Source organism: Crocuta crocuta, unplaced genomic scaffold (genome assembly GCF_008692635.1).
Source record: "Crocuta crocuta isolate KB4526 unplaced genomic scaffold, BGI_CrCroc_1.0 scaffold431, whole genome shotgun sequence".
Lineage (NCBI taxonomy): Eukaryota > Metazoa > Chordata > Mammalia > Carnivora > Hyaenidae > Crocuta > Crocuta crocuta.
The window spans coordinates 4,926,278-4,942,778 of record NW_027528859.1 but is presented as its reverse complement, the minus strand read 5'-3'; the positions used below and the strand labels follow the sequence as shown (position 1 = coordinate 4,942,778).

General features: G+C 37.3%; 1 protein-coding gene across 1 annotated transcript in view; it reads left to right on the top strand.

The window, feature by feature from the left end:
• RECK (reversion inducing cysteine rich protein with kazal motifs) overlaps positions 1-16,501 on the top strand; it is an 82,951-nt gene that overhangs the window by 36,768 nt on the left and 29,682 nt on the right. The window contains exons 7-12 of the mRNA XM_077756194.1: positions 740-773; positions 2,959-3,156; positions 5,312-5,579; positions 7,660-7,839; positions 14,211-14,423; positions 15,863-15,999. Of these exons, the coding sequence (XP_077612320.1) occupies positions 740-773; positions 2,959-3,156; positions 5,312-5,579; positions 7,660-7,839; positions 14,211-14,423; positions 15,863-15,999 (1,030 nt within the window). The remainder of the gene's footprint in view (positions 1-739; positions 774-2,958; positions 3,157-5,311; positions 5,580-7,659; positions 7,840-14,210; positions 14,424-15,862; positions 16,000-16,501) is intronic.

The following is a 16,501-nucleotide window of genomic DNA, read 5'->3' as shown; positions in this document are numbered from 1 at the left end:
TGCTCTGTAACCTAAGGCAGTTTCCCCTCTGATGAGGAAATGGTTTATCTTTAAAATGGTAGAGAGAGCCCCCAACTTCCCAGGGTGGCTACATAAGAATCATCTGTTTATTTTCTATTTTAATTCCATTATAATTAACAAACAATGTTAATATTAGTTTCAGGAGTACAATACAGTGATTCAGTAATTACATAAGAATCATCCTGGAAGCCTTAATGTGTAGATTTCAGTGGTTCCTTCCCAGGTTCTGATCCTATAAGTTTAGAGAAAGGCCTACGAAGCCCAGGTGATTGTAGTGCATGGCCATGTTTGAGAACAATTAGGGATGATCTCTAAGGACCTTTCAGCTCTAAAATGCAATGGTTACATGAAATCTCTTATTTCCCTAAATGCCTTTAAGTGTATTATCTTCTGGGAGCTCTCTTATATACGCCAAGAAATAATTTAGATTAATACATTGTGGGTCACCCCCACATAAACACACATGTACAGCTTTACATAAACTTGGTTTGCTATAACATGATCAGCTCATGATTCAGAATGAGGACCTTGACCCCCAGTATGTGTTAGAAGGTAGTTTCTTTTTTCACCAGGGTGCAGCTCACTTCCTTCATCTTCAGCCTTGGATTTGGAGAAGAATCAAATAGTTTGATATTCTGATTTCCATGTAACCATAAAGTGGAATAAAATTAGAAATTCTGCGTGGTGGTTAATTTGTCTGTTTTTCTTTAATTTGCAGAATGCTCTTTTCAGTTGCATTAGCAGAAATGAAAGTAAGTATTTTGTCAATGGTTATACGAGCAGTCCAAGGAGCAAAACACAGTTAACAGAATACGATTTAGCTGTTAGAAGTATTGCCAAGACCTGGCATTATGATGTGGGCTGTTAGTAAGCTGTCTGTAGGCCCAGCAGGGTTCTCATAGGCTCTTTCCCCTAGGGTGTCCAGATCATTCATGAATTATGACAACTGCTATGCCTGCAATGCAGATTTACAAAGTAGACACTACTGTTAGATGGGAATATCATGCCTGACTTGACTGAATAGGATTACTTGCAGAAATTCAGCATTCCCAGGTCATATAATGTAGCACTTGCCGAGAGCTGCCTCTCAGTTCATTCAGCAGATGTTTACTGACTGCTGGCTCTGTGCAGACATACACGCATATGAGGACACAACCTCTGCACAAAAACCTCTAGAACATAGAGGATATGGGATAGTGTCACTGATAAAAGTGCTTGCTGTAAGAGTTCAGAGGAAGGAGGGATCACATCCTGCCGGGGTTTTAGAGGTGACTTCATGGAGTTGGTAGCTGATCTGGGCCTTGAAGGATGGACAAGATATGACAGTGGAGATGGGAAGAAAGGCATCCCAGGTAAAGGGAGTAGTGAGGGCAGTTAGGGTTGGGAAAACATAGCTGAGGAACAGAAGAGTTGATTAGATTAGCTTGGCAGTTTGGTTCATCAAAGTGTAATAAGAAACATTAGCTGGCTACACACTTTATCTTCTAACCGTCTCGAAGCATGGTTTAATTCACAGTTTCCCAGATAGTGCTGCACATAATCTCTGTCCTCCCACATTAGTGAGCAAGCCAGCCTCATGGAGGAATCAGAAGATGGGCATCCTTGGCTTATTCTCACTTATCTCTTATGTCCTCAGTATTCCTCCCCTCCCCATCCCTCAGTTTATCCTCACTAAGGTTAACAGTGATAAATGTAGCCATTAATTATTCTTTGTGTTGAAATTGAACAGTTCAGCAATGAGCACAGTAAGTAGTAAATTATAAGCAATGGACACAGTTCAGCAATGAGCACAGTAAATTGTAAGTTAAAAACAGGTGGCACAATAATTAGGAAACTGTTTCCTGGTGCAGGAAACCAAGGCCTGTCCTGCATCAGTTCAGTCCTAGCTTAATTTGTGTATAGTTTTATCATTGTTATTATTTCTGGAAGTTGCCTGGATTCCCTGCTCATTCCCTGGTCTGTAGAATTCATCAGAAACCTGATTCTGGTTCCTCCATAACCTCTAATAAGTATCAGAGATTTCCTACCTGCCTTTCTCTTACCTGTTTCCTGCCATACCTCCATCTTGGTTCCCTTCAGCCTCCCACAGACCCCTTAACCTCTCCTGTGAGGGTCTCTTGTTTTTCTCCAGTGTAAATCCCACATCTGTACCCACAGCCACTCATCTAACTCTCCCCAGACACCTGAGATGGTCCCCCGCTTTGATTTCTAAAAATATATAAATCAAGAAATGTATTTCAAATACAGGCTTTGCTTTTCAGTATTAAAGGAGGTCACATCAGTTGGGAACTAAAGAGCATTTCAACTTAGGCATGTTCTTGGAGATATTCAAATGGAACAGAACTTTTGAGTTTTTTTCAAGATATATAGTTATATAAGTGTCAAATTTATGAAATGAGCCTGATCTCTCTTAGTTTTTACTGGACCTATTTTATAAAACCCCCAAAGGGGTCTTGTTTTATTTTGGTTTTGTTTGCCTTGCTTTGTTTGTAAATCTCCACAAGTCTAACATGAAAAGAAGCTGTTCCAGTGGTTCTCAGCATGGGCAGTATTAGGAATTTTGGAGACAGTTTTGGCTGTGTGAAACTGCCTCGTACACTGCAGAGCAATGTCCCCATGCACTAAATATCACCAGTAGTTCCCCAAGTCATCATGAAAACCAAAAACACTTCCATGCATCTCCATAATCTCCCACAGGGGTGTGCAGCTCCTGCTGAGAATCACTGGACTATGTAGATTCTAAGTTGACGAATAAGACTTTCTTGTACCAGTAAGCACCTGAATGTCCTCATGGCTATTCCGAAAGTAGTGTTGATTTAAAGTAATTGTCTTCTGCGGCATGGTTTTATTTCTCCATTTTTCTATCAATATTACGATGCTTTCTTGTCAGCCAATAGCTGTTTCCATTCCAACATCTTCTCCTTTTTTCCCCCTTAGTGGGCTCAGTTTGTTGCAGTTATGCAGGCCATCACACAAATTGCCGAGAATACTGTCAAGCCATCTTTCGAACAGACTCTTCTCCCGGCCCGTCTCAGATCAAAGCAGTGGAAAACTATTGTGCCTCTGTTAGTCCACAATTAATACACTGTGTGAACAATTATACCCAATCTTATCCAATGAGGAACCCAACAGATAGTAAGTAAAATGGACATATTCCTCTTGCTTCAACCTTTGGGAAAATAATTTGTAAAAAGGAAGTAAATTCTTGTAGATATCTGCAGTCTTGGTCATTTGGGAAGTACCAGACTTCCTTTGGTGTTTAGATTTGGCAGATTGAATGTTATGAACACAGCTGAAAGATGCCAAGAAAGAAGAGCTGTCAAGGGTATAAGGAAGCAAGCACTCTTTGTTTCTGGGAATGGGAGAATTCATTGGTATGGAGATTTTGAATTTTTTTAAATGTTTTATTTATTTCTGAGAGAGAGAGAGAGACAGCATAAGCAGAGGAGGGTCAGAGAGAAAGGGAGACACAGAATCTGAAGCAGGCCCCAGGCTCTGAGCTAGCTGTCAGCACAGAGCCCGACGCAGGGCTCGAACCCATGAACCGTGAGATCATGACCTGAGCTGAAGTCGGACACTGAACCGACTGAACCATCCAGCCCCTGGTATGGATATTTTGAAAGGGAGTTGAGAATTTCAAATGATCATACCTTTTAACCTAGGAATTCCATTTCTCAGAATTTCTCCTTCAAGAAAACTCATAAATTTGCAAAAATCTATCTACGCACGTAAAAAAATGTTTGCTACAACACTGATGGTAATGAAGAAAAATTAGAAATAACCTAAATACCCGTCAATAGGGTATTGATGAAATAAATTATATATCTGTATAGTAACAATACTATGTAACTCAAATAAAGACAAAAGTATGTTTATATAGAAAGAAGTCCAAGACCTAATAAAGAAAAAAAGCAAGTTGTAGAACTAAGTGTATAGTATGGTACATATTTAGTTATATACATATTCCACATTGTCTGTTTTTGTGATGTTTGAATTTTTATGGTGAACAATTATTACTTTTATAATAAAAGCATCATTAAAATGAGAAGAGATCCTGATATTTTTGAAAATCAGGGCCTCCTAATGAGCCTGCACCTTATGGGGTCTTCAAAGTCTCAGCATTGTACATCCCATAATCCATTTTCTTTACTTAGAGGTGACCAAACTTGAAACGATTGACTTTTTAACCAAACTGACAAAAGATGAGATTTATAAGCCGAATGCCAATGTTTTGATTTATACTGGGATGCTGACAGACTTGTTTTTGTAAACTCAGAAGCAGTGCTATGTGCCCTGCATATCCAGCATCTAAAGCAGAATTCTAAAGCTTATGACATACTGTGGTATGACTGTATCATGACTATCAGAGGATGAATATCAAATGACCTTCATTCATTTGAAAGGCAGAGTTGTAGAAATTGACATTTAGGCTATACAGAGGTGCTGCTGGAACTCAGGTGGTAACAGCTCTGAAAAAATAAATAAAAACAAAAACCAGAAAGATGTTTTAAAGCTAGAAGAACAACCATCTCAAATGTCTGTACTGATACATAGGAAATCTGGAGAAGAAAAAGCTACAAAAAGATATGCCTGAATATGTTTCTTAAAAAGTCAAAGATGCCTGAGAAAACTACTTCAAAGAACCCCTTCTGAATTCTGTAATCGGGTTAGAAGTGCTTTTCTTTTCTGATTCTTTGTAGAAAATTAAAGGCAGAAGGAAACTGATATTTTGTCAGAGTTTGCTATTATATTGTTTAAATTACAGCTTAGATTAATTAACTTGGAGAGATATATAAGAGCTTTGCATCCCAGAATGTCATGAAATACGGCGTTTGTGGTTTTTGCTATTGAAATTATTCTTCTCTCTCATTTTGTCGAGAACATAATCCCTTTTAGGCAGTTGCTTCTAGCATGAAATAATTCCAGTTTAATCTGTAGTACCTTTTCCAGGAACTTAACATACTTTGCACGTAAGGGCTTCTTAGGTGTAGGACGAGATGACCTTTCATGATATAGGATTGACTTGATATAGGGTATAGGATTGATGCTAAAGATCTCATGACTGGGGGCAGTGGTGAATTCTGGGAATAGGTACCTAATCCACCTATAGCTCTTCAGTTATTTGCTGTGCTGCCAAGTAATGGAGAGAGAATTTGGTAGGCCTCGTGTGCTGCAGCTACGGACATATGACTCACTAGTAGTGTTTCCAGTACACCACCATGTTCTTCTGTTCTGAGCAGTGCGTGACATAAAATCAGCTAATTAAGCCACATATATTCTAAAAATGTAGGTTTATATTGCTGTGACAGAGCTAAAGACTATGCTTGCCAGAGTGCCTGCAAGAGAATTCTGATGTCTAAGAAGACAGAAATGGAGATTGTTGATGGCCTCATCGAGGGTTGTAAAACTCAGCCTTTGCCTCAGGATCCTCTTTGGCAGTGCTTTCTTGAAAGTTCACAGTCTGTTCACCCTGGAGTCACTCTACATCCTCCTCCCTCCACGGGCCTTGATGGGGCTAAATTGCATTGTTGTTCTAAAGCAAACACTTCAATGTGTAGGTCAGTATCTCATTTTCCTTTATTAAAACCAGTAGAAAATAGCACTGTAATTCATGATTTTAAGTCTAGCAAATATATGTTATATTCTCACATTTACTTATTGAGTGTCATTTATAGAAAACATTGTTTTTGAACATCAAGTGCCAAAAGAACTGTGTTTGGGGGTATAGAGGATTAGCATTGGCAGGGCAATAAATATTTAAAGATGATGTAATTTGGACTGTACCCCCAAAGTATCATTAAGTAAGCTTAGAGTTTAGAAGATGTTTTGATCTGACATCTAAGGGATATTCTTTTTGTTAAATTATGAAACTTTGAACATTAACCAACCTTTTGCACATATTGGTACATGATCTGTGTTGGCACTTACACCCAAAGGTAGAGAACAGTGGACTGGCATTCATTTGGATGATACACTTGAGGATAAAAAAATTAACAATACAGATTTAGGATGGCAGAAACGATCTATAGACAGGAATAAATGGAGATTACTAAGGTTGTGGTAGAACACAGGTGAAATAGAAGTTTGCTTTACTAGGGAGATTTTAGGTGAAAAGGAAGTACATATTACTAAAACATCCTGAAACGAATATCACCTACCAGAATGAAACAGTCTTTTCTGTGGTTTCCAAATGGAAATTAGTAAAAATTATGCTTAGAATAGCATAATCAAACTAAATCAAACTTTACCAAAGATATTTTAAAAAACTGGAAAATGTCCAAAGAAAAATCTTAAAGAGAAGTTAAGTTGGTCCTGTAATTAAGGAAATTGAATTGCTGACAGGCATTGATAAATATATTTATGGGAGGGATGCTGAGTAATTCTTTGAATGTCCTTAAAAGAGTTTATGCCCTAAAGACACTGGAGACTGGAATCCCTGCATCATCCTAGAAGAACTTCACTAAAAAAACACTTTGCCCTGCCTTACCTTGATGTAAGGTTTTATGGTTTATTTCCATCTTATTTTCTCTTCATGAAACCTTAAAAGATGATTGTGTCACCTTCTGATAGGTGTCAGCTTGTGTAATTCCTGCTTATATATAGAAAACTAACTCTGAGATGTTATTAAACCATCTGTCCAAGGTCATAGAGAAAGTTAAGGGCTAGAGAAAGGACTGGTTTCCAGCTCAAAGTACCTAATATAACTTGATCTCAGCATCTTTATCTCTATGATGTATGAGCTCCATTGAGAGCAGAGACCTTGTCTCTCTTATTTACCACTGAATATCCAGTGCCTTGAACAGGGTCTAACACAAAATAGGCACTCAGAAAACATCAGCAGAGTAAATGAACAAACTTATGAAAGTAAAGACATCCTCCTCAAAGGGTTAATTTTAAGAGTCAAATAAAATGTGGCAGGAGTGGAAAATTTTTACTTCTGACTTTGTGTATTTTGGTAGAATTAAATTTTATATTATATGCATTATGGTTTTTTGCATTTTTATTACATTTGTAAATTTTAAAACTTAAACTAATGTGAAGGCACCTTGGAAATGGTACTGATATTATTTTAGTTATATGCATGTAGTCAAGCTGCTTTGTAATCATGGAGTACTACAAATAAGATTGTCATGTATTAAATCCAATAGTATATAGGAGCTTTGGAGTACATAAGCCTTTACATGTAGAGTATCTTGGTATATCTTAAGGAATATAAGTGATTTGGGGGTAATTTTTCAGGGAGAACTAGTGAACCCTAAGTCTGTAAAGCTTGTTAAGTCTGAAGACCACATCACAGTTTTACTTTCTGTGATTGGAACATAAGTGTAGATATATCTTACTTTAAAGGTAAAAGAGGGATCAGAAGTAGAAGAAATAATTGTGCCAAGAATAAGGATGTACAAATACTATAATTAAACATTACATTTAGCACTGAGCTTTGTTAACAACCATGGCAGAAAGGAAAGAGATGGATGATTAAAAGAAGGCTAACATTTTCATGGTGAAGCTCTGTTTATGGCTTTAAATTCTAGGAGATAAATTTTAGTCTTTTGGTTTTTGTACTTTCTTCTTGTTCATATTCTAAACAATGTATTCATTTGGCTCACCTGTGTTTCTACATTTGTGCCTTTGTTTTAGGGAACTGTGCATGAAACTTTATAGCATGAGCTGGGGCAATACACAGAGTTGGCAAGAGTTTGATCGCTTTTGTGAATATAATCCAATGGAAGTGTCCATGTTGACTTGTTTAGCAGATGTTCGGGAACCTTGCCAGTTGGGCTGTAGAAATCTTACTTACTGTACTAATTTTAACAACAGGTAGGTGCAAATTATTGTACATGGAATGGAAGTATTTTGTCATTAATTATCTTGTTTTTAAGTAATTGAAAAGACCACTTGACTCTGATTTTTACTCGGATGCCAAGTTAAAAGGAAGGAGCATTTCTTTATGATTTCATCTTTAAATGCTATAACCCATCTGATACGTCACCTCTGGGAAAGGGAGCACTTCAAGACTAGACTAGACTAGACTAGACTAGACTAGACTAGACTAGAGATACTTAAAGCACCCAGAATTCAAGAATCTTCTCTGCCTTCAGTCTACCAGTCTTACCCACTCCCTTCTATTACACAACCAGTAGAAGCAATTTACTGCAGAATAAATCACTGTGAACAATTTGGCCATCCAAATGCCCTCTTGTGAACAGTTTACTTTGAAGGACCTTCAGGATGTCTATGGGCCCTACCACCCTGAACACGCCCGATCTCCTCTGAAGGACCTTCAGGGCGGTTGAAGGTCTCACTCAGTGAGTTCCCTATTTCATACAAAAATATTTTCTTACCTACTTGTATTTTCTTGGGTTATCAAGCCTGGTCAGAAAAACAAGGGCCCAAAACCTAATGGCTGAACAAGCAGTGAGGAAAACACAAAGGCATCCAAAAGCCTAGAGAACACCATATCAGGAAGCCAGAGAGAGAGTTTCTGAATGAGAGGGGGCTGATTTTGTGAGCTGCAGCCTGGAGATCAGGAGGGCAAAGAGGAAAAAAAAATCATTCAGTTGGGCCAGAAGAAGGTTCAAACTAACACAAATCCCATTCTTCTAAAGTATTCAGAATATTATTTCAAACAAGAAAATTGAGATATCTTTATAGCTGGTAATAGAATGTTAGCCAATAAGGACTTGGCTTAGAGATTGAGGAAATCTGAAATCTATGAAATGTTTGAAGTTAAACTTAGACACATAGTTCTCGCTTGTAGAGATGGTGGAATAGTTTGTATCAGACTAATGCTTCTACAGGTACCAATTATGAACTCTGTCTAAAATATTGAAAAAACTATTGTCTTAAGGCATTAGAGAGGGACCAAAAGCAGGACGGGTAGAAACCACACTGTGTGAATGCCACATATCCAGTTTTCCCCCATGGGGACTCTCAGTCTCCTTGCATGGCATAAAGAATTCAAACAAAAATCAGCAGTCTTGGGCAGAGGAGTTAGAGATCAGAATTTGGGACTGCTGCATTGGCTACCTGTGGGAGTAGCAAACCCCAGAAAGGTGGGAACCACAAATTTGGAGATGCCCCCAAATTTCCATACAAACTCCCCTTAAATCCTTGAATTTAACAAAGTCACAGGATACAAGGTTAACATGCAAAAGCCAATTGTATTCCTGTGTGTTAGTAACAAACAACTGGAAAGTGAAATTTATTTTAAAAATACAAATTTATACAATTGCGTCAAAAAACATGAAATACTTAGGATAAATTTGACAAAAAATATTTAGGAACTATACACTGAAAACAAGAAAACTTTGCAGAAAGAAATTAAAGACAGTAAATAAATGGAGAGAGCTCCCATGTTCATGGATTAGAAGACTCAATATTGTTAAGATGTTAATTCTCCTGAAACTGATTTCTAGATTCAGTGCAGTCCCAATAAAAATTCCAACAGGATTTTTATTTTTTATTTTTCTTAATATTTTTTAAATGTTTATTTATGTTTGAGGAGAGAGAGACAGAGCACAAGCAGGGGAGAGGGAAAGAGAGAGGGAGACACAGTATCTTAGGCAGGCTGCAGGCTCTGAGCTGTCAGCACAGAGCCCGACAAAGTGTTTGAACTCATGAACCATGANTCAAAAAAAAAAAAAAAAAAATTTTAAAAACTTAAAAAAAATAAAATTAAAAATTAAAATAGAAATTAACATGCTAATTTTGAAATTCAAATGAAAATACAAAGGACCTAGAATAGCTAAAAGAATTTTCAAAAAAATAACAAATTTGGAGAATTTATAGTACCTGAAGTAACGAAAATTAAAGCGATGTAAATTGGCATAAGTTTGGGCAAATGGATCAATAGGACAAAACAGAGAGTCAAGAATAGACTCACACACAGTAAATTGATTTTCAACAAAGGTAGCAAGGCATTTCAATGCAAAAAGAAACATGTTTTCAATAAACAACACTGAAACAGTTGAATATGTATATATATATATATATAAAAAAGGAACCTCAACCTCTATCTCACATCATACACAAAAATTAATTTAAAATGGGTCATAGAACACAACATAAAAGCTGAAAATATAAAGCTTCTAGAAGAAAACATAGGAGAATATCTTGACAATCTGGCTGTAGGCAAAGATCTTATAGATAGGAGACAGAATGTACTAATTATAAAAGAAAAAATGTTTACAGTTAGAGTTCAAATGTAAACATTTGTTCACCAGAAGACACCATTTAAAAATTGAAAAGGCAAGCCACAATCTGAGAGAAAATATTCAGTGTACCACGTGTACACACTCACACACATTTGACAGAGGACTTGTAACCAAAATATATAAATAACTCCTACAATCTCATAATAAAAAACTAACCAACCCAATTTTTAAAATGGGCAAAAGCATGTCAAGGGTCTTTCACCAGAGATGACATCAAAATAGCCATTTAAATGTACAAAAAAGTTCTTTGTCTTTTTTGATGCAAAATACAAATTAAAAGCTCAGTGAGATGCCTCCTCACACCCACTAGAATAGCTAAAATTAAAAGACCAACAGTCTCGGGGGGCGCCTGGGTGGCTCAGTTGGTTGAGTATCCAACTTTGGCTCTGGTCATGATCGCAGTTTGTGAGTTTGCTCCCTGCGCCAGGCTCTGCGCTGACATCTTGGAGCCTGGAGCCTGCTTCGCATTCACCTCTCTGTCCCTCCCTCTCCCCTCAAAAATAAACATTAAAAAAAAAAAAAAAGACTGACAACATGTGAAGCAAGTGGAGCTCTCATACTTCCCTGCTGGAATATAAGATGGTTTAAGAACTTTGGAGAGTTTCCTTGCAGTGTGTTAAAAAGTCAAGTTCATGACCCAGCAATCCCATTCTGAAGCATTTACCCAAGAGACATGAAAATCTAATTCCAAAAAAGACTTATATAGCAACCTTATTCATAAGAACCCAGAATTTGGGGGAAAATAAATAAAATGTACATCAAGAAGGGAATGAAAGAGCATATCATGGTGTAGCTGAACAATGGAATAGTACACAGTAAGGAAAAAAGCTAAACTACTGATGAACCCCAAAATATGGATGAGTCATATGTTGAATGAAAAAAGCCCAATATAAAATAAAGGCTTTGTAATTCTGTATGTATGAGGACCAAGAATAGGTAAAAGTAACCTATGAGGATAAAGATCAGAAAGATAATGCCTTTGGAAGAGGAAATTGGCTGGAAGTGGGCATAAGGGAATTCTGTGACGTAATAGAAATATTCCATATCTTGTCTGAGGTTTTGATTACATGGATGAATACAATTTTCAAAACTTATTTAACTCTCAAGATCTGTCCATTATATTCTTTGTAAATTATATCCCAATAAAATATTTTAGCTAAATAAAATAAATTAAAAAAATTTTTTTAAATTTTGCTCATCAAAAGACACCATTAAGAAAATGAGGGGCGCCTGGGTGGCTCAGTCGGTTAAGCCTCCAGCTTTGGCTCAGGTCATGATCTCACGGTTTGTGGGTTTGAGCCCTACATCGGGCTCTGTGCCGACAGCTAGCTCAGAGCCTGGAGCCTGTTTCAGATTCTGTGTCTCCCTCCCTCTCTGACCCTCCCCTGCTCATGCTGTCTCTCTCTCTCTCTCTCTCTCAGAAATAAATAAAACATTTAAAAAATTAAAAAAAAAAAGAAAATGAAAAGGCAGGGCTGCTAGAGTTGCTTAGTCAGCTAAGCATTCGACTTTGGCTCATGTCATGATCTCGTGGTTTGTGAGTTCAAACCCTGCATTGGGCTCTGTGCTGGTGGTGAAGACCCTGCTTGGGATCCTCTCTCTATCTCTCTCTGCCTCTTCCCCACTGACATACTCTCTCTTGCTCTTTCTCTCTCAAAATAAATAAACTTTATTTCTTTATTTCTTTATTTATTTATTTTTATTTCTAGGAGAGAGAGAGAGAGAGAGACATTATGAGCAGGGGAGGGTCAGAGAGAGAGGGAGATACAGACTCTGAAATAGGCTCCAGGCTCTGAGCTGGCAGTCAGCACAGAGCCCGATGCGGGGCTCGAACCCATGAACCGCGAGATCATGACCTAAGCGAAAGCTGGACACTTAACCGACTAAGCCACCCAGGTGCCCCAAAATAAATAAACTTAAAAAAAATTTTTTTAAATGAAAAGGCAAACCAAAACTGGAAGAAAGTATTTGTAATACATATTTGAAGCAGGACTTATATCCAGAATATATTAAAAACTCTTATAACTCAATAGTGAAAAAACAACTTTTTCTAAAAAGGGCAAATAACTAGAAAGATACTTCACAGAAGAAGATACCTGAATAAATAATAAGTGCCTGAAAAGGTGTTCAACGTGCCTAGTCATCAGCAAAATGCAATTTTTAAAACCCCATCTACAACTAAAAAAGACGGACAAGCACATAAAGCACCTGGAACTTTCATACATCGTGGCTTAGAGTGTAAAATGGTGTAACCACTTTAGAATATAGTTTGGCAGTTTCTTAGAAAGTTATGACCCAAAAATGCCATTTGTAGCCATGAAGAGACATGAAAACTGGAAACAAACTTTTTTTTTTATTTTTTTANACCTAAGCGAAAGTTGGACGCTTAACCGACTAAGCCACCCAGGCGCCCCTGGAAACAAACTTTTTGTCTATAAACAGGTGAATGAATAAACGAGCATTTCTCAAAGTGTGGTCCATGGTTCCCAAACCCCATGAGATCAAAACTATTTTTATAATAACACTAAGCTGCGATCTTTTTTCACTCTCATTCTCCCAAGAGTGAAGCAGTAGAGTTTTCGCAATGATATAAAACACTGGGATGATGTAACTGGGGTGCCTGGATGGCTGTCGGTTAAGTGACCAACCCTTGATTTTAGCACAGGACATGATCTCACATTTCATGAGTTCAAGCCCTGCATTAGGCTCTGCACTGATGGCATGCTTGGGATTCTCTCTTTCCTTCTCTCTCTCCCTCCCATACTCTCTCTCTCCTTCCCAAAAATAAATAAATAAGCTTTAAAAAAATGCGCTGTAACAACAGACTGAAGTCAAGAGAAGATATGAAAATCCAGCAGTCTTCTGTTAAGCCGGATATTAAAGATATTTTCAAAACTGTGAAATAGTCCTATTCTTCTCACTAATTTTAGTTTTATTTTGAAAAATATAGTTACTTTTGATAAAAATATTACTTCTTACATGTAATGGGTTTATTAAACCCATTTTAAATGAATTAGGAACTATGAATCAAAAGATGTTTTGATTTATAATGTCATAGATATTGGTGGTTATAACCCACATAAACAAAAGCTTTTTGAGAATACAGAAATTTTAAGAGTGTAAATAGGTCCTAAGATCAAAAGTGTGAGAACTGCCAGGATAAACAAATTGTGGTACATTTATTAATAGAATGCCACTCAACAATAAAAGGAAACAGACAACTTGCAATATACATGACAAAGGTAAATCTAAAAAAATTGATTAGCCAAAGACACCAGACCCAAAAGAGTACATACAATATGTTCTCATTTATATAAAGTTCTAGAATGACAGAATTAATATATGGTGATATAGGTATGAATGGAGGTGGCCTCTGGGGTATAGTCAATGGGAAGGGCATTGACTGGACAGGGACGCAAGGGAACTTTGTGACATGATGGAAATGCTCCTTAATTGATTTGGGTGTGTTTATGTGAATGTACACATTTGTCAGGTCACACCAATCTGTACTTATAAAATCTGTGCCTTTTTTTATTTTTTTAGTATAGTTGACACACAATGTTACATTAGTTTCAAGTCTACAACTTTGTAATTTGACAGGCTTATACATTGTGTCCTGTTCACCACAAGCATAGCTATCACCTGTCCCATTTGTGTATTTTCTTTTTACAAAAAAATTATACCTCAGTTTTTAAAACTTGGAACTCATTTATTTTGTAGTATGAAAGTCTAGAGATGATAGCCCCATACAGAGCATTTAAGTTTTTAACTTGTATTAAAAAGGAAAGATGCAGTCAAAATCTTAATGTGTCTGCATTGAATCTCCATACATTCAAAGCTGATATCCTCTGATGCGCCATAGGTACTTTCTTTAAAAACACCAGATTTTCCTGATGCATTAGTATGTCAGGATTTTACCCATTACTTCTCTCTAGAAAATAATTGCCTCTCAATTCTGGCCTTTTTGCTTTTCAGGCCAACAGAACTTTTTAGGAGCTGTAATGCTCAGTCAGATCAAGGAGCCATGAATGACATGAAGCTGTGGGAAAAAGGAAGCATAAAGATGCCTTTTATCAACATACCTGTTCTTGACATTAAGAAGTGCCAGCCGGAAATGTGGAAAGCAGTAGCTTGTTCACTGCAGATTAAACCTTGTCATAGGAAATCACGGGGAAGTATTATTTGCAAGTAAGTTTCTTTCATGGTAATTACTCTCCAGTCTTGTTCAGACCATGATCTGAACCACAGCCTATCTTTAGAGTTTTCCCTCCCACCACTTCCCTTTGCCCATCACCCCCACATGTCAAGTGCTTTCCTACTTTTTCCTCCTCTGCTTGAGATACTCCTCCATCTCCACTTGCCTACTGCCTATATTTCTTAGCCCCTCTCAAATGCCCGTCATTCCCATGGAACCTTTCCAGATTTCTCCAGCTAATAGTAATTTATCCCTCCTACAAAATTTTATAGGCCTTTATTTGACCTTTTCTTATGGAATTTAGTTCCAGAAACCTTTAGTGAGTAATTTCAATACACAATTCTATTTTTATATTTTATTTTGTATACTTGTCTTACATTTGGTTAGCCTTTGCTCTCCTTGAGTTTATTCTTCTTTGTGCCTCCTTTTTCTTATCTCCTCTTTTCTCTTTTTCTCCCCTTCAGTGATTAGCATAATCTTGACACACAAAAAGTGCTCCATAAATGTGTGATGAATGAAGGAATTAGTGATTGTAGTCATTGGGACCGGTTTCTAGCAAACATGTTGTGAATGGTTTGCTTAGGAGATCTAGGATGAAGTAAAGAGGAAAGCTGCTATACAGAGTGAAACCACTAGTATTGGCCACATCGTAATATATGCCAGCTGATCTTTAAACATCTATTTTTCAAAAAAACTTTTCTAAAAACCAAATTAACGTCCAGCCCCTAAGATGTTGGTGTGCGCCTTGGTGCTGCTGGGGACTTGATGACTGCTTGCAGATTACTTCAACCTTAAACAGGATCCAGATCTATTCTCTGGCATGACTTGGGGATGACCTGTGTAAGGGGTAATTTGGGCGACAATTAGAGGCAACCAGTGGGAAATTTATAGACTCTTAGTATGAAAAATGTATAGAAAACGAGTCAAATCCCTTTTGAAGACTGAAAAAATTTTAAAGTAGTGTACTTCCAGTTGTTATAGGTGAAACACCTTAATGTTGATAACTAAAAAGATATTTAAAAAGAGAAAGGGAGGGAAGGAGGAAGGGAGGAAGGAAAAAGCAAGCATGCATAAGGTCCTGAAAGAAAGGATGTATGATTTTGCAAAGAGCTTAGCTTAATTTCCTTTCAAAGACGGGGACACGCCACATCAATAGTAGTAACTGTATGAGTGTAAAATTTGAGCAAGGACTTTGATCTCAGATAAGAGAAAGCTAGGGATGCTTTGATACCATAATACATTACTTACCACTGTTCAGCCTTAGGTCTTCTATGACTACTGTTTTCTTTTGCCATTACTTTGATCTAACCAATTGTGAAACATTGTTATGAAAACTCACCTTCTGGAAAGCTTCAGAAACAGGACTGATATTGATTAGACAATATGAGGAGGTTTCTTGAACCCCAAACTTGTGTGTATTTTTCTTTTTAAGATCAGATTGTGTGGATATTCTCAAGAAATGTGGGAATCAGAATAAATTCCCCGATGACCACACAGCTGAAAGTATTTGTAACCTTCTGTCACCTAAAGATGACCTAGAGAATTGTATACCTTTGGAGACATACCTCAGTAAGTATTTTGTTTTTTTAGATTTCAAATACTTCTCCCTTCTATATCTGCCCTTCATGTTTGCTTTGGATAAACATCTGTCTGTTGAGAATGTGTGGTTCAATGTTACTATCTCAGTTGCAGACTCTAATCTTATATGCTTGGCCTTTTTGGCCTGGAAAGAATTGTCCTCTTAAAATATATAGGCACAAGTGATTATCTTATCAGTTTGAGGAAGTGATAAACTATTATCAATCAGGAATTCTAAGCAGTGAATTTGGGGCCAGTATTCTAAGATAACAGCTCCATATCAATGCTGTTTCCTTGCCATGATTTGACCAGGGAGTGAAATTTCTCCAGAGAATCTTCAGCTTTTTGTCATCAGAATAGTAATGCACCTGAGCTAGGCACTAGCTGAGACTGACACACCAAATAGAAGTAAGGAATGACGGTCTGGGTTAGTACACGAAGGTGGAACTTTTGTCTCTGCCGAAATACTCCTGTCAAGAGTTAGGCCAAGGGT